General features: G+C 41.0%; 1 protein-coding gene across 3 annotated transcripts in view; it reads left to right on the forward strand.

Annotated features, from left to right (window-relative positions):
- The window catches only part of plxna1a (plexin A1a), a 280,313-nt gene that overhangs the window by 154,300 nt on the left and 107,658 nt on the right, over window positions 1–18,355 (forward strand). For all 3 annotated transcript variants that reach the window (XM_032520348.1, XM_032520349.1, XM_032520350.1), the window contains exons 5-9: window positions 4,280–4,380; window positions 6,914–7,037; window positions 7,360–7,513; window positions 8,783–8,882; window positions 16,704–16,818. In XM_032520348.1, coding sequence (XP_032376239.1) covers window positions 4,280–4,380; window positions 6,914–7,037; window positions 7,360–7,513; window positions 8,783–8,882; window positions 16,704–16,818 — 594 coding nt within the window. The remainder of the gene's footprint in view (window positions 1–4,279; window positions 4,381–6,913; window positions 7,038–7,359; window positions 7,514–8,782; window positions 8,883–16,703; window positions 16,819–18,355) is intronic.

An 18,355-nucleotide genomic window follows, 5' to 3' on the forward strand; every position in this document is an offset into this window, starting at 1 on the left:
GTGTGTGTGTGTGTGTGTGTGTGTGTCTCACGTGCGGCTTGTATGTCTAAATATCCAGCTGTGTGGCAGAATAAACCATCCATCAGCCTATTGTGTAGTAATATCGCCTTACATCCTCCCCTATATTATACAGAATGGACAATTATAGCCAGGGCCCATAATCGCGACTAGATGGTACCGCACGGCCCCCATATGCAGAATGAAACATCAGTTGCAATTACATTTGTGTGTGTTTCTCATCCATCCTTCCCTGCATCCCTCACCCCCCTCCTTCCACTCCCTCACCCCCCTCCTCTCATCTGCCACGAGGCAAATTAAGAGCCTCTCTATCATGACCCAAATGAGAGAGGCTCATTTGTAGCTGTTATTTATTTGTAATAAACTCTCCCCCATCATCTCCTACTCTGCCTCTTTCCTCCACTCTGAAAACATGACACAAAAAAGCATCTGAATCCCACTGAAAGGTTCTATTGTCCACAAACATTGTCCATTATTAGTTTGAAGACTAAAATGAATGGTTAAAATGGACATTTCACCACTGCCATCTCATTCTTTCTCTCTTCCTCCACCTCGTCTCCTAATTCCCCTGCCCCTTTCCCCCCGCCACTGTCCACAGATGAATGTGTTTTCCTCGGCAGCAGCAAATAGGCCAGGAATGAAAATGCCATACTTAATATAAAAAGGTGGTTCTCTCTTACTTATTGTCACACACACATGCACATACACCCTAGCTACCTCAGTAAGACAAAGTGTCTTTGGCTGAGCATCTCCCGTTTCCCGTCCCATTATCTGTTTTCTCGAACTCAATAATTGAACTGTTCCATCGGAATACATCATCCGCCCCACTACCACAAAGCCCCATTGAATAAACTTCTCTCCCTGGCTATTGTGCTTGAGCGTGACATGTTGCTTTTTTCCTCCTCCCTCTATCAGATAGGCTGTATTACTAGCGTGGTATTTGTCCAAGCGCAAGTAATGACTGCAATTTGCTGCTATTTGTTGTCCTGTAAAGAGGCCTGTGCCTGGTAATGGTAGCATTATAATAGTTATCAGACACAGGTTACTATTATCATGCTATGAATCTGCCATAAGCTATTGTGTCCAACTGTACCTCAGGGTGACAAAGAAGGAGGAGATGTACAGTTTGAGGATAAACTGTAGGGATTACTGCCATCAAGTTCAGAGATGTGCTGTTATGAAAGCTGTCTAGGGATGCAATTTTATAAATTATATCACATAAGGAACACATACATCCCTATCACAGAAAGCAAAACAAATAAAGGAATTTCACAATTTACAGAATTGATAGAGGATCCCCCAGAGAGTCTTTAACCAGTGTCAGTTTACTGTAGTACATATTTTCAGTATTATTTCAGTATGTATTTCAGTCTTTGAAGACTTGAACTACAACATGTATAGTTATGCACTCGCACACACCAATTAATGATATGTGGTTGCTATGTATCGCTCTGCAGGAGGGCAGCAGAAGCTGCTCGGGGCATTAGGAGACATCTGATGGAAGAGTATATTTGAAGTGTACAGCAACATTAAAATCAAAACATGCGGGCGCCCATATAGTTCGGTTGGTAGAGTGGGCGCCCATATATAGAGGTTCAACTCCGACCTGCGGCCCTTTGCTGCATGTCATTCCCCCTCTCTCTCCCCTTTCATGTCTTCAGCTGTCCTGTATAAATAAAGGCCTAAAATGCCCTAAAAAAGTAATCTTTAAAATCAACATGTGCGTTTGTGTCCGATTAATCGTGCAGCAGTTGTTCGGACAAAGGACATGAAAAGAGCCTGATTTACTGTTTGAAGGTTGAGAAGTTTCAGAAAATGGTGCATGAAGAGAGAGTTTCCTCTTTGAAGGCTTCTACACTGCTGCGCCTGCAGCTGCCATTAGAATTCACCCTCACCTTACCTGGTGTGCCTCCTGCCTCTGCAGTGTTATTGATGTCCTACTTCACCTGACTGAGGCAGCTGGAGTTGTGTGTGCACACATGTGCTCATGCCTGTGAATCTGTGGATGTGGTATGGGTGGTCAGTGATGTATTTAAGTATTTATTTAACTTCTCCAAAAAAAATTGTCTCGAACTCAAAATTTGGTTCAAATTGTGATGTTTCCCCCTAGGTGTGTGTGCGTGTGCGCGGTTGCCTGAGGTGGTTTCCTGTCTGCCAATCCATCTGTCATCAGCAAACTGCTTTCAGCAGGTTGAGATAAAGCACATGGATGCTGATACACTGAGTGTGTATTTCTAAAATGCCTTCTTAAAAGATAATTCCCCGACTGCAGAGTATTCTACAACCTGGGTGAGATTCAGGGTAACTCTTTCTGATAATCGTGTGGACAGATGGTGGATGGTGAAAATGAAGGCAGCATCAGAAAATATGTCTTTTTAATGACTAGTGTAAAGACAACTATCTGTGGGAATGGATTTCTTAAATAGTAATTCCTCTTACTCCGTCCTCTGATGTTTGTGTACTTCTTTGGTATCACTTTAAGATGAAGGTAAATTTGGACCACACTGTTTGGTGTCCCCGTTAATACCCAAGTTCTCCAATTTCCCCAAAGAGATCATTAACGTTTCATCTTATCTTTGTCATGCAGACACACAGATGGCAGCCAGTAGAGATTTAGTGAAGAAAAGGAGTAACCTGTGATGCTTATCTCACGGGTGTTATGTACAGTAGAATATTATAAGGAATATGTTCTAATGAGGGCTAGCGCAGAAATTTGTCAACAATTTGTAGGTTTCAGTGTAAAAAAGTATATCAAGTATTTCCTTACTGCAACTCCTGTTTTAATGGATAATTTTGAAGGTTTGTAGTTATTGACAACAGAAGTTTTGTAAGGGAACATACGTGTATATGTTTTCAATTAAAGATGTTAACGGGGTATCATGCTTTGGAATATGTGTGGGTAAAGTTGAGGCAAAATAGCATGGCAAAATGGGTTCATTAAAGGGCCTTAAAGGGGTACTTTGGCATTTTATAATTACACATCCATACATTTTGGGCACTCGCAAAAGAAAGGTTAGGAAAAGAATGATCAAAATGGATGCAGCAGAGGCCTACATATCCTAACTTTTAGTCCTGAGTATGGAGTTAAAGTCCCAAAATCCTGGATCCTACATGTTGTACCCTACCTGCTTGGTAAATGGTTTCAAACTCTGTGCGCCCCTTTATAAATGCTAACATCAGCATACGAATACGCTTACGATGTGCTAGCGCTAACATACTAATATTGAGGTTCAGCTGATATGCTTACCATGTTCATCCCTTTTTTTTCAGCGCGTTAGCATGCTAACATTAGCACTAAACACAAAGTACAGCTGAGGCTGTATTTCGGACCAGTTTTCTTTCCCTTAACAAAACAATAAATAATACAAGGGGAAAATGCACAGTTGTTAGTCTGTCACACATGAATTTATACATAATGGGAAGTAAATAAATCTGAAAGGGCGTTGTCCAGACATTTAAGATTATTTTCAGTTTCTAGCTCCAGGGGACAGACGTGAGCTATTTACTTTTTCTAGATTGTGTTTAGTATCACGTAAAGTAAATTGCTTACGTGCATCAGTGTTTCTGGTCCAGCGGAGAGCTGCGGGCAGCACACAGTATATCACAAAGAGATGTTTGTCAGAGGGTGTAATCTTAACCCGTGTGTGTTTACATCTGTTTAAACCTCTACTTCGCTCCCTCTAGCTAGACTTGTATGCAGCAGTGTGGAGTTGTTAGCAGCACCCCCATAACTGTTTATCTCTGATTGTCACAGTGGGCTTGTTCCTTTAATCTCATGTTCCAGGCTCAGGACACCTTCAGCGTACACCAGGCCTATATGGTTAGGATCTGTTTGAAGTTGGGGTGTGCACAAGGTTTGCATAGGGGTGGGCAATATATCAATATTATATCTACATTGATATATGCGCATGTATAGTCTTACATTATGGATATTGTGTTATGGTGATATCACTGTGTGTTGTCTTTCCCTAGTTTTAAAGGCTGCATATAGTAAAGTGATGTCATTTTCTGAACTAGCTGTACTTATTCTACTTTACCCACTTAGTCATTGTTTCCACATTATTGGTGATTATATATTAAAAATGTCATTGTGTTAATATTTTGCAAAGGCACCAATGGTCAATCCTACAATATTGCTGCAATATTGACATTGATGTATTTGGTCAAAAATATTGTGATATTTGGTTCTTCTCCATATCGCCCAGCTCTAGGTTTGCGTGCAATTTTAACTGGGTCTTCCTCTGTGTTTTTTGGTTCTAAGGTCACCCGTGTACCAGTGGAGAGCTGTGAGCAGTACAGCTCCTGTGGAGCCTGCCTGGGATCAGCTGACCCTCACTGTGGTTGGTGTGTGCTACATAATGTGTAAGTGCATATAATACATAAGTTCATGTACTGTTCCCTATGTCGTGATCTGCAGTTAATTCGAATCTGTTACTTCGATGGACAGAATTGTGGAAATTCTATCAATTTATCAATTAGTCATATTTATGTTTGTGGCAACCAGTATTATGTAGACCTGCTTGGCGTTACATTGGTATGTTTAACCCAGCAAATACCACAATTTATAGCCTTATCAGGGTCATGTTCAACAACAACAAAAATCCCAAAAAAATCACAGAAAGATGACAATGCATATATATTAATGTTGCCAACATATACCTAGATTGTCCTTTTTGAATGACAAATTTGGCAAGGCAAGGCAGCTTTATTTGTAGAGCACATTTCAGCAACAGGGCAATTAAAAGTGCTTTACACAAAATCAGTTAAACAGATAAAACACAAATAAAAACAGTTAAAAATCATAAGCATTAAAAACCGGTAAAACACATGAATAGACAGTTAAAAAATAGACACATAAAACACAAGAATAAAAGTTACAATGCAACATAAGAAATTTAAAAAAATGAGCAGTCATTTAAAGAAAGGCAGCATCAAAAAGAAAGGTCTTCAGCCTTGATTTAAAAGAACTGAGAGTAGCAGCAGATCTACAAATTAAAAGCTGTCTACCTCCGAAGCTCCTCCGTGATAGTTGTACATTGTGCAAATATGGTAATAAATACATGGTTTATCATAAATCTATGGGAGCCTGTTGCTTAAACTCAAGTCTGTGTCGGCTCAAAATCAACTTGACAAAATTGACGGTTTGTACATCATGTCGTTCGTCCACATTGATAAAAGTACTTTTGCTGTTCAGAATGCCCACATTTAGAAGGTCGACCAGTCATAGAGAGGGCCAATAACCCCTCTAATGGGGGTAACACACTTCCAAGCAGTTTGTTGACAGTCAACAAAACAGCAGTGCCTGTCAGTTTCATAAAGTTACAAAAAGTTGTTGGACACAGACGCACCTATTCTCACAATGGAAGGTTATGGGGTGAGGGTGGTTAGAATATTGTTTGATGATCAGCATCAAGTTGGCCAAATCTAAATTTATAAGCATGTAATTAGTGCTCAGGGAGAAAAAAAATCATATCAGTAAACTTACATAAACCTTATTAAATCTGAGACACTTTGTTTCAATGAATTGACTATTACAAGCAAATTAGAGTTGTATAAAACAGCCAGATTTAGTGTAAAAATTTAGTGTCTATGAGGTAGATCTGAAAGAATCTGAGCCGTGATGAAGATTTTGCTGACAATCCAAACAATCACACACTGTACTTATATGTGCACTGAATCCTGATGAAGTAAATAATACCACAGCATGATCAGAGTAAAGTGAGTTGTCAGGTTCTGAAGGCCACCATGTACACCTTTGTTAAAATGATTGGAAGGTACCCATCAGCTGACAGCCAAGCAGCTGATGAATTAGCCACTGAGTAGCTGGAGCCAATCAGCTAATGCAAGTGTGCCTGAACTAACGCTGTGCCCCAATTGGTTTTCCCTCTGCTTGTGTGCTGGGCTCTATGTTTGACTGTTTTTTTGTGCTCTTAAACCTCTGTAACCCATAGATACATTTTAAACATTGCCACCCTTGGTTATATACTACAGTACAGATGCATATTGGTGTCAGAATACCAAATGCTACAATCCGAATTTTTATACATGACTCCATACAGGCATTAATAAACAGAAACGCTGCCTGAAACCCAGCATCCTGGAGTTGTTTAACCCTCATGTTGTCCTCGGGTCAAATTGACCCATTTTCCTATATCAATGTTCTTTTTAATTACCTAATTGTAATTACCCAAAATAACATGATTGATTCCACACAGTGCTCTTTGGCAAGTACAATTCTCTACTTTCATTAATTTTGGGGTGTCTTATTCAATTTTATAGCATTAAAAAAAAAAAAAAAATTGAAGTGGTTTTGAAACATCATTGAGTAAAAGTTGACATATTCCAGTCTATGATTATCCATTAACATACATTTCTTTAATTTTAGTCTAAATAATTCCTGATAATTTCTGCTTTTCTAACTCAAATGTTAGGTTTTATTTCCTATAAATGAGGTTTATTGACCAGAAATTCCAAAAATAACTGTAAAACTAAAGTTAATAAGTCAGTGTTACGTAGTGTTTACAAACTTTGGAAATAAAAGTGTTGAAAAAGGGACAAAAACGTAAGAAAAATTTAAAAACAGATAAAAAAGCCTCAACGAAAGTGATGATTTTCAATTTTGACGGAACCGACACACGGGTTAATACATATCATATAGCTGTAGTGTAATTCTGAAAAACAACTTTGTGAGTGGGGGGAGTTTTTTTTCTTTCCCAAGTGAGAGGCAGCTGATGACACCAAACATTATTTCAAATACCTTTATCCATGCTAATAAACAAAACTACCTAAACAACCAGTATTAGTGTTGGTTTAATACACTAAACTATTCTGAATTAAATATTTTCGGAGGGTTTTTTGAACGGAGATGTGACTGTAGTATATTGTCCTGCTCTAGATGTTTGAGGAAGGATCACTGTGAGCGAGCCGAGGAGCCTCAGCGTTTCACCACCAGAGTGGAGCAGTGTGTCCGACTCTCCGTCCAACCCGACACTGTCTCTGTCACAATGTCAGAAGTGCAGGTACAATGTGTTGCTGTATGTGTGTTTAGATGTCTCAGTGTGTGTGTATGTGTGAGTATTGTTTGTGTGACGGGAAGAAGTGGGGGTTAAGAAAGATGGACAGCACAAGTGAGCAAGATAAATGTGAAATGAAATAAAGCTTGTTCTTGAGTCATCGCTGGCAATCTGTCCATCATTTTGAGTTTGAGCTGAAAAGCCAAAAACCACACCAGCAATTTCTGCTGTGGGGCAGTAGAAATCTTGCTTATTACATCACTCATGAAGTTAATCGACTTTAGATTTATGTTGTCTCTCACCTTTCTGCTTTCCTTCCTTCTCCCAGTTGTCTCTCCAGACACAGAATGTGCCCAGTCTGTCTGCTGGAGTGAACTGCTCCTTCGAGGACTATGTAGAGACAGAAGGACGCATCTACGGTGGACGGATCTTCTGCCTGTCCCCCTCTACAAAAGAGGTGTCCCCCATCACACGAGACCAAGGTAAAAAAAGAAACATATCCCAACATAACCAACATATAAGGTGTGAGAAAGATGTGGAATTATAGAATTATGGAGGGAAGTTCCCAGATCTCTGACTTGGACTCTTTTGCGCTCTGCATGCTATTTGAAGGATATGATTTGGAACCTCAAAGTGTATTAAAATCAAATACATGTTATCCTGTCATTCATTTTCAGAATAAGAGAATTGTACCGAATAGCCAATTAGCCAGCTGGGTAGGTAGGATATGCTGCCTTGTTGAACTAGATAAAGAAAAATGACAGCGACGATATCTTATTCTATCTCTGTTTTAATTTACAGTAGCAGCTAGATAGTGGATTCACAGTGACTTTGAGTTGTTGTTGCTCTAGCTAATAGGTGCTAACTGGTTAAATCTTGAAGCATTTAAAATTATGTACTTATTTAGTTAGTAGTTAGTAAGTAGTTAGTAAAATTTAACACGTTGGAGCTTAATTATCTGCTTGGCGTCTGAAAAAATAAAAAGGTATAAACCTTATGTTTTGGTGGGAAGATGACTTTACTTTGTGCTGGGCTTTAAGGTTTAGGAGTTTTGTTTAATGATGCACAAATATAAAGTGTTTGCTTCATTTAGCTGCCTCAGATTCAACTCTGTAAATCACGAGTCATTCTGCTTTTTAACTGCACTTATTTCTTTGCGATTATCAAAATAAGAAACTGCTGATTTACAAACTTAATGCACAAAACCAATAAATGTAAATGGACAGATGAACCATTTCCTCCACCGAGTAACTTCTCTATTAGATACTAATGATCTGGGCGCCTGGTTAGATCACCTGGTAGAGTGGGCGCCCATGTATAGAGGTTCACTCCTCGACGCAGCCATTGCGGGTTTGACTACGACCTGCAGCCCTTTGCTGCATGTCATTCCCCCTCTCTCTCCCCTTTCAAGTCTAAGCTGTCCTATACAAATAAAGGCCTGACATGCCCCCCAAAAAATCTTTAATAAAAAAAACGAAATTCTATTGATTCAGCTCCAGGCTCTGCTTACTTTCCAGCAGCAACATTGTGGCTCCAATATGTCAGCTATACAGGAATTGACAAGTAACACCTAAAATGAGGCTGATAACATTTCAGACTACCTTACCTGGCGTGGTCTTGATCCTGGGTTCATGACACCTTTTCCATTCACTTACTGTATACAATATCAGTTGTTTGCTATACATATACTGAAGACTGAAAGAAAAAAAAACAACAGCACTAGTAATATGGTGTTTTGTGACTCCTTGTAGGTGACCGACGTGTTATAAAGTTGTATCTGAAATCAAAGGAGACGGGAAAGAAGTTTGCCAGCGTGGACTTTGTCTTCTACAACTGCAGCGTCCACCAATCGTAAGTTTTCCCTCGGATTGCGAAATAAAGAGTGTGTGGCTAAGTGTGAATGGAGTTAGAAGCGGAAGAAAGGAGTGAGAAAACGTCTTTGTAGGCTATATGCCCTAGTCCCAGCAAGATGAAGACTGCTGGAAAGCATTGATCCATAGAAGAGTGACTGTGGTTCTTTCTCAAAAGCAGTAGTGCTAAAATACAGGTCTGCAAATAACTCCTATAATGGAGAAGGAAGAAGACAGCATGCAACCTTTGCCAATTCGTTATTCAATGTATTCAAGCTTTTTACAAATCAATTAGTTAATTAAATCTCCAGCAATAAAGGGACTACTGGTGAGTGAAATAATAAATCTATTCCTAACCATGCAAGACTTAGAAGGGCAGCCAAGCTTGGGAGGCTAAAACACGTCAGTCGTGTTTCTTGGAAATGAATTATCCCTAATTGAAGAATAGGACTACTGATATGCTTTCCAGCACAGTTTTTGCATGTGTTTGTTTATATGCGTGGCTGACTCTTTAATTTAAGAAAGAAGGAGAGAGACATTGGAGAGACTATACCTTTTCTATATACTCTATTCAAATTTGGTGAAGAAATTAATCATTAATCACAGACTATAGTCTTTTTTTTTAAGTGTTAAAGTTGGTGTTATTTCCGTTTATGCAATATTATTAGTTGTTGACAAAGTTGAGCAATTCATTGTTTTGTTTAAAAACTGCAATTTATAAGAGTGCCATTCAAATAGAAAGAGCCAAGATTTGAATCATAAGTCACAGTATGACATCTTAAAGAGCTGTAGAGGTGAACGTTGTTTTACTTGTTGGTTGTTGTCAGTTGTAGCTAATGAACGTTATTTAGGTAATGTTTCTGGTGTTAGGGTTAGGGTTCCTTTGTGAAGAGAACACCTCACTAACACAGATTTAGACAGATTTGTGAACACTATTTGAAATAGGCCTTCTGTCTTCATGGAGAAAGTTTTAGATCTTTGAGTTCAGCTCATGAAAAATGGGGGCAAAAACAAAAGTGTTGCATTCATAATTTTGCTCAGTGTATATTGTTTAATACTATCTAGACCACGAACTACAGACCTAGAGTTGAAATTACAATATTAGTCAGGAAGAAATGAATTGCTCACCCTTAACAGGGGTTTTGTCTTTAAATGCCAGTGAAGATTTTCAGTTGAACTTGCACAAAGAGAGGAGGGGGAGAGAAGAGAGGGGAGCAGAGCAGCAGTGAGATGGGCCTGATAATGAATGAAGAATGTGTTCCCAATTGACCTGCCTTGTTAAATAAAGGTTAAATGAAAATAAATAAAATGTCATTCCCTAAATGGCTCTTGGCTGCTGCTCTTAAGTCACTGAGTGGGATTCACTGTTCCACACACTCTCACTCTCTCTCTTGCTCTCTCGCTCCAGTGTCCCCCACCTGGCACAGAGTCACATCCTCTCATTTAGGTATCTGCACTTTGTGTCAATACACCTGAAATGAAAATGCATCTGTGGCATACTCAGAGTGGATTTCTCTTTCTCTTGCCAAGCGTAGAGTGATGGCAGCAGTACTTCCTCCTCTAATGTCATTCAATCAATCATTCAAAATAACCTCAATTAAGAATAAAATCCATTTGAGGGTTTTTTCTTTTTCTTTTTTGATGAGTTGAACACCCCTCGTAAAAGAAAGGAATGGGGTGAAAACGAGAGTCTGAATATCAGGACATAAAAACCAATACAGAAAAACAGCCAAATTGTTAAACTTAAAAAACTACAAATTATGACCATAATCTTTAATTCCTGAATCCCCAGCATTACATGCACCTAGTAATGAGGAGTTTTTCGTTCTCTTTCATGTCACCATCCTTCCCTCCTGGCCCTCTTTTCCTCTCCTGCCTTCCCACCTTCCTCTTGTCTTCCTATTACTCTCTTCTCCCCCACCCTCTCTTTACCCCTCTCTTCCTCCCCCCGGCCCTGACCCCTCTTAGCCCTCTCTGTCCCCCCCACACCTCCCTTATCTTGCCCCTCTCTCGTTCATCAAGCCCATTTATTGCCTGCACTCTGCTTTTGGCCCTGAATATATCTGCATAGTAATAGGCTGTTAATTAGCTCTAGCCGGGGTGCCTGTGTGAAGATCGTCATAATGGAGTGGGCTTGGAGAGAGAGCTCACCTGGGCCACTTCTCAGGGCCCCCAGGCCTAGTTCAATGGCTTTGATTCATTTTGTGAATGTGTGTGTGTGTTTCTGTTTGTTCCTTGTGAGTTAAAGAGCATACAGGACGTGTCAAAGTAACAACACTGCAGTGTATATTTATGCATATTTTTGTGCATGCAGGAAGCGTTTACTCTGTGTGTGTGTGTGTGTGTGTGTGTGTGTGTGTGTGTGTGTGTGTGTGTGTGTGTGTGTGTGTGTGTGTGTGTGTGTGTGTGTGTGTGTGTGTGTGTGTGTGTGTGTGTGAGTGCGTGTGTGTGTGTGTGTGTTTATGCTCTGTACCCATGATTAACCAGCCCACCTAGCCCTCCTCTTTTTGCTGCATAAACAGGCATGCTGCTGTTTAAGCCTTTTGATGTTGGCTTCGCTGGCCCCCGCAGGACTGTAAAAAAAACTACAGTGCAGTTATCACTGCAGCAGCTGTAACATAAACCCACATATTATACACCACTCCCCCTCTGTCGTCACCTTTCCCCTCTGAATCTTTGACACCGCCTGTAGGAAGTCGGGCACCGGCACCGGCGGCATTAAGCGGCAGATAATGGAGTTCTCCTCGTGGGCGTGGTGGGCAGGTGAAAGAGTAGCACAGGCCTCGCAACAGCGGACGCACAGACAAACAGTATCAGCACAGATGCACATGCGGAGCAGCCTGCAGGCAAGCTGCTCATGTGCAGCTTCACACAGCCTCGCACAATGTGCTCAAAGGTGGATGCAGCACCTGCATCACCAGCCTTACACATTCTCATACAAACACACATAAACAGGTGCAAGCACAGTCAGAGGGAGTACACAGAAGGCGCAGGCTTGGCACAGCAAATTTTGCTGCAAGCTAGTTGCATACGCTCTTCCAATATTTGAAATTTGCATTAAAAAAGAGGTTTGGAATAGTTTAATTGAGCATGCGGGAGGCGGAATAATGTGTCTCTAAAGAGAGTAAGAAAAAACCAAAGGGAGGAAGAGCGCTAGAGGAAAGAGTGAGACACGGAAGTAAACTCTCATTCCCTGAGAGCTGGTGAGGGAATAGACAACAAGGAGGCATGAAGAGGGAAAGAGAGATATAAAGCAGAGTGTTAGTGAAGGAGACATAGATTGTGTCCATTGTGTCAGGAATAATGCATCCCACACAGCTGAAAGGTTAGCGCCGCAGCCTCAGGCCACCATGACCATTACAATATGAAAGGGGCTGAAATCTATGCTGTGAAAAGAAGCACTCAAGGGAGGGGACCAGCCCACGCTCCGGCCCCCATGAAGGGCGCTCACTTTCAGGCAGACCTGCTGTTCTGTTCAGAGGCCACAACTGCGTTATACACTGTCAACTTTTGGACTCATCATGTTGGAAACAGTTTAGAGTTAAACTTTCCTGTGATTACATTTGCCATTAGTTGATTTTTGTCGCAATAGTTGTTTAGTTTTCAATAAGTGCGATGTGCTTTAATTAAACTGTGGGTTGAGACTCGCAGACTTACTGCTTTTGGACATCGTGACAAGATGCAGTAAGTATCTTATAATGAGTCTGAGTCCCCTGTTGAGAATCTAAACTTCTCATTTGGTTCCTGTGCTGTATAACTTAATGATGTATGCATCATTCCATCGCTGCTCACTTTGGAGCTTAATTGGATAAAACACAAAGAGGCCTATTTATAGTTCACATGGCACAGCCAGTCTTATCTCTCTTTTAAACACTATCCACTTGAAAGATATGTGATGGATATGATGTCAAACCAATCTGAGCTTTTAATCAGAACAACATGCCTCGGTAGTTGCTTAAAGCACTGATTAGGCTATTAAATTAACACTAATTCATTTGGATCGGCACATGTTGTCATGTTTTGGTGAGCTTTAGATACTTCCTAATCAGGACAGAATGGCAGCTTTATCTGTTGCTTTTTTCTACATTGACCAGAATTAAATGAGCACTTTCATATATGTTAGTGCGGTGCCACAGCTCGCATACCAACAGCTTTGTTCCATTGATCCGGCCTCGCTAGCACAAAAGCTCGGAGAAGATGATGGCGTTGTGACCCGGCTCTGTTGCTAGGCCTTGTTAAATAGCAGGGGATGTTATTGACCGCAAACCCAAGCCAGTCGTCCAGGCGTTGACAGCTCTACTGTCTCCACTGCCCAGGTGACCCAGAGGAATGCTACGATGTCAACATGGGGCGAAAAGCTTGTGTATAAGTGCGTGTCAGTCTGTGAGTGTGTGTTGCCGCGGCTGTGAGCGTGCACACACACACACACACACACACACACACACACACACACACACACACACACACACAGAGCTGTCAATGTGTAGGCACACACCCCTGCAACAAGAAATCGATAAACCCTGGGGTTAATAGTGAGGAGGAACTGGCTCACCAGCTTTACTAACAAACATCAGACTGTTAGCATAACCTCAGTCCACCCATCTCCCCATAGAAATCCACTGGCATTGATTAGAAACCTCACACTGCATTTCAGTCTAGTCTTACTAGCTTCTTAGCTATGAATGCCCTATCACTCTGTCACTCCATTACAGGCGGTTTAGGAGTTAACCCTCTAAAATCTGAATAAACCAAGGACAGAGGGACAAAGACAGAACGTGGATTAGACCGAAATCCAATTTAAAGTCAGTCTTTCTGGTGGCAGGGTGGCATTGTGAGCTGAGTGATTGTCCTTCAGTTTGGAGGCCCCGGTTTTAAACTCCTGTGGTGCCTCATTACTGTGGCGCTTTTGCACTAGACTTGTCAGAGAGATCGCTTGTCAGTCAAACAGTGAAGGTTTTCTTTTGAATTTACTGTTTAAAAAGAATTAAAGGGGTGTGAATGTCACACTACATAGCTGTATGGATTTAGACATTGTACAGTACAATAATGTGCTAAGCAGCTATTAGGGCTGTAACAATACACCAAATAATTCAAGCATGTTGAAAATTCTTCTTCAAAGTCCTCTTACATTCACAAAGTAAATGACATGGCTACTGTTTCACAGTACCGTGCAGGGTCCAAAATTAACACTCGTTAAATATGGGGGCGGGCCAACACACAAACTCATAAACACTGGCGCCACCACCATGTAATGCACAAATAACACTTTGTGATCTTTTCACAGACTTCTGTCAGACCAGGCAGAAGACATTTTGGCCTCTGGGAGGCAATGAAACTCTAAAATATACACACACAGCGTTATTATCATGTTGTCTGAACATGGTTATGTTTATTGCGAGCAAACAACCGCCAAATTACAAATCCAGCAGCATACAGTTAAATGTGCCTTAAAACCAAAACAAGCTAAAGAAAAACTCATCCCTAATTATCTGCGGGTTCGTCTCTGCGGGTTTGTCTCTTTTCACATTACAAGAAGCTCAGTTCATGCCTGTCTTATAGCTTTATTAATCAATATGTTTTTCTATCAACAAGAAAGCAATACTCTGACATTTTTGGAAATATCTTGCCGAGAGTTAAATATTGTTCTAAGATTTTGTACGTATTAAACAATTAGGATATAACATGTTAATCTGTGAGCTTTAGTGGGGCTAATAGGTGTATTTTGTTTTACCTATTAACTGAGTCCAGCTAGCCGTCCCCCCTCTGCTTACGGTCTTTATGCTAAGCTAACAGCTTGCTGGCTGTAGGTTCATACATAGTGTCCAGCCCTGTCAGTGGTATCGATCTTCTCATCGAACTCTCAGCAGAGCAAAATTTTATTAGCAGAATGTAGCATTAGTTGAATAAGCACTACAGTCAGCAGAGCAAAGTAACGTGCAAATACATTTGGAGAGCGATAACTGGATGATGGCTACACAGAACCCCACAGGGTCCCAGTCAGACTGTGGGTGTGTGAGGGTTGAGTTTTTGGAGGCCTGATTGAGTACAGCGACAGCGTATGGGAGCGAGGACTGACGTGACATGCAATTAAAAACCTGCTGTTTTCAAGCCAGTTAAGTGTTACTCAACATCAACTTATGTCAGACTTTGTAATTATTGTTTATTGTTGAACATGACACATTAGTGGACATGCTTATGGGTGAATTTAGAATATGTGCCATTCCTAAGATTTAATAACCCCCCTTTTTTATCATGAAAACAAAGCTTTGCTAAATAACTATTGAGCAATTGTTGCTTTAACTTTTCATATTAAATGTAAAGTAAAAAGTAAAGTAACCTTTGTGTTTTTGTACAAACTTCCTTTGCATTGCTTTTGTTTCTGGTAGCCATGATAGCCTTGTTTTTGGGTGGTAATCCATGTTTGAATGTGCATATATATTCATTTTCCATCCTCAACTCTGAAGAACAAGAAGGGAAAAAAAAGTTATATAAAAACAGGCTTATCTTGGTCTGCCAGCTTAGTTCAGTGTAAGCCTCCGAGCATGGAGAATGAGGAAGGGAGGAGTGGATCGCCGAGGATTCGCTCCTGCTCTCTCTCAGCTGCTTTCAGCGTCCGCCTCGGCCTCACCGACAGCTGGAATAACGTCTTAATGCACGGGGCCACAGTTACACTCGTCATTTCAACATGATTTCAGGAGATTTGGCCACAAACATTTTGATGTTGTGCAAATGTTTGGATGCGTGTCCATCCTTGGCCTGTCAGCGTGTGCTACGCGTCCCACGTTGAAGGTTGAAGGCTCTCGTCCTGTATTTCACTTTGCAGCAGCTCTGCCGAGGTATATCGCACGTCATCTACGATGACTCCGGGTCATAATAGCTGGGTTTCCATCAGTGAGGGATGGAATAACTAGCAAATTAGAAATTTTGAGTAAGCTAATGCCAGTAGAATTCTCAACGTTTTTTTTTTTTTTTTTTTTTCAAAAATGTTCTTGATGATATTTGTGATGTCTCCTAATTTTGCTACTCGTTACATTCCTTTTGATTCTGTGTTCTGAGATGAAAGCTTTAAATTTGATTGACAGCATAGAATAATAATGTCAACGTGGATGGACATTTTAGCTACAAATGGGAGGATGAGAAGGGAATATGAGAAGAGAATTATTATTATTTATGTATTTTTAACCTTTATATATTCAGGGATGGTTCACTGAGAGGCTGCCTCTCTTTTGCAGGAATGCCCTGATCACATTCACACAGTAGCACACATTCATACCTACCGTTTTGGAGGTTAAGGGCCTTGCTCAAAGGCACCTCAGTAGTGGTTACGAGAGAGGAACATGCGCCATTTATTTGTGTATTTAAGAATCTTAAAAGCAAAATTGCCAGATGTCATTTTTGTTGTGAATTTTTGAGCCCGACTAATCTCTATAAACAGACATCTGCAAATGAATACAGAATTTATAGACACCCGAACAAGGTGTTGCTATCGAAAGTGCTATAGTTTCCATTTGTAGCTGGTTTGTAGTCCGAGTAGCATTGACCAATCACGTTAGATCCCTTAGATTTTATTTTATTTTTTATTGGGACCAAGATACATACTGAGCATGACACAATACAACCAAAAAATAAACTTGTCAGCTCTTTTTTGTGGACAAATTTGATATTGACAAAACTTGAGCTCAGACCTGTAGTTTAGCATTTCTGTACTTCCTGAGTAAGCATGGATGGACGGCCACGGGCAGAATGGAGACTATATTTATTTGTGTTTGTAATTTTAACTCTTCCTTGTCTCCTCCGTCTGTCACATTCTCCCTTGCTCCAGGTGCCTCTCCTGTGTCAATGGAAACTTCCCCTGTCACTGGTGCAAATATCGCCACATGTGCACGCAGGATGCCAGCGACTGCTCCTTCCAGGAGGGACGAGTCAACACCTCGGAGGTGAGGGCACACACAAACATCCATGAGCACATGCCGACAAACATGATCTCACAAATACTAACGCAAAAAGATTCAGAAGGGCAGACACGCAAAGCTACACGTTAAGATATTTATGAGTATTAATGCATGTGCACACACAAGTATGGCACAATGGCATAGTAATTCTAAAGATGCAGCTGGAACCTGTACACCATTTTTTGTGTGTGTGTGTGTGTGTGTGTGTGTGTGTGTGTGTGTGTGTGTGTGTGTACTGGGTGTGTGTGTGTGTGTGTGTGTGTGTGTGTGTGTGTGTGAGAATAAGTGCTGCTATGAGTGGCCCAGCAGCAGCTGTTGTACTCGAAGCAGCTCTGAATCTATTCACTTATAAAATAGTCGCGGTGAATGAGTATGCAAATGGCAGCGCGCTACCGTCCCAAATGTTATATTTGCATGAAAACCCTCATCTTTCCGTGAGCTGACTCGCTTTCACAGTCCCTCTGTCTTCGCCTAGGCCACCAATTCTCACTGTCTCCCGCGCAAACACAGAAACGCACACTGACAAAAATGAGTGAACTTTTGTGTCTTCTGAAAGTCGCGCTCAACACTTCAATTCATCTTTGTCTCTATTTTAGGCAATTTTAAAATCACCTAATGCAAGGCGATATAGTTGACATTCTTTTCTTTTCTTCTCATTCTATAGCTCTCAACTGCGCTATAAGACAACACATCTTATTTTGTCAGAGTAACATTTGGTGTTGCATGGACAAAAAATTCAGCCTTTTGTTGTACTCTTGTTTTACTTCTTTCTCTCCCTGTTAGAGTACTCAGTGGGGATGGGCATGAAGCAGGCGTGTCTATGAATATTTACAAGTGCGTCAGCATGCATAGGTTTATCTGTGTCTGTGGACTTGTTTTGGGTGTTGTCCATGTTTTCATCTTAAGCTTTGACACTCTCACTGTGTGTTATCACTTCATCAAAGTTAACTGGAATATGTTGGGCGCCTAAAAATTTCTTGGTCGGCGCTCTGCCAACAAAGGTAACCAGCTAGTGTTACTTAGCTGGTAACTTAAGGATGCCTGCAGATTTTCAACCAGTTCTGTCAACTGCCATACATTCAGATGAACGGCACCAGCACCCGAAGGTTAGCGTTTACCCGCCAATAGTACTCCGCTGGATGACTCGTGTCAGAAGGTTTGAAAATGGTAACTTTTCCTCCTCATCGTTTGGTTAAGCGCCATTAAAACCATACACAACATTGGCTTGGATGCATCATTTTCCCCAGCTCCGCCCTTGGTCATTTCTGGCTGAGAAATACCGAGCCGGCCAAAATGCAAACTCCCGGCTTCAAAACGGCAGTCCACAAACCAATGGGTGACATCACAGATGCCATGTCCCTTACTTTTACAGTGTACGATTTTCCACTAAGACTTTTCTTGTGTCCATATGTGTGGGTGTCTATCAAATATGACAAGGGAGTGAGGTAATGTCAATTGTTTAGCAACAAAAGCAGCAATTTCAGGTGTGTGTGTGTGTGTGTGTGTGTGTGTGTGTGTGTGT

The sequence above is a fragment of the Etheostoma spectabile genome, chromosome 7 (assembly GCF_008692095.1).
Source record: "Etheostoma spectabile isolate EspeVRDwgs_2016 chromosome 7, UIUC_Espe_1.0, whole genome shotgun sequence".
Taxonomy (NCBI): domain Eukaryota; kingdom Metazoa; phylum Chordata; class Actinopteri; order Perciformes; family Percidae; genus Etheostoma; species Etheostoma spectabile.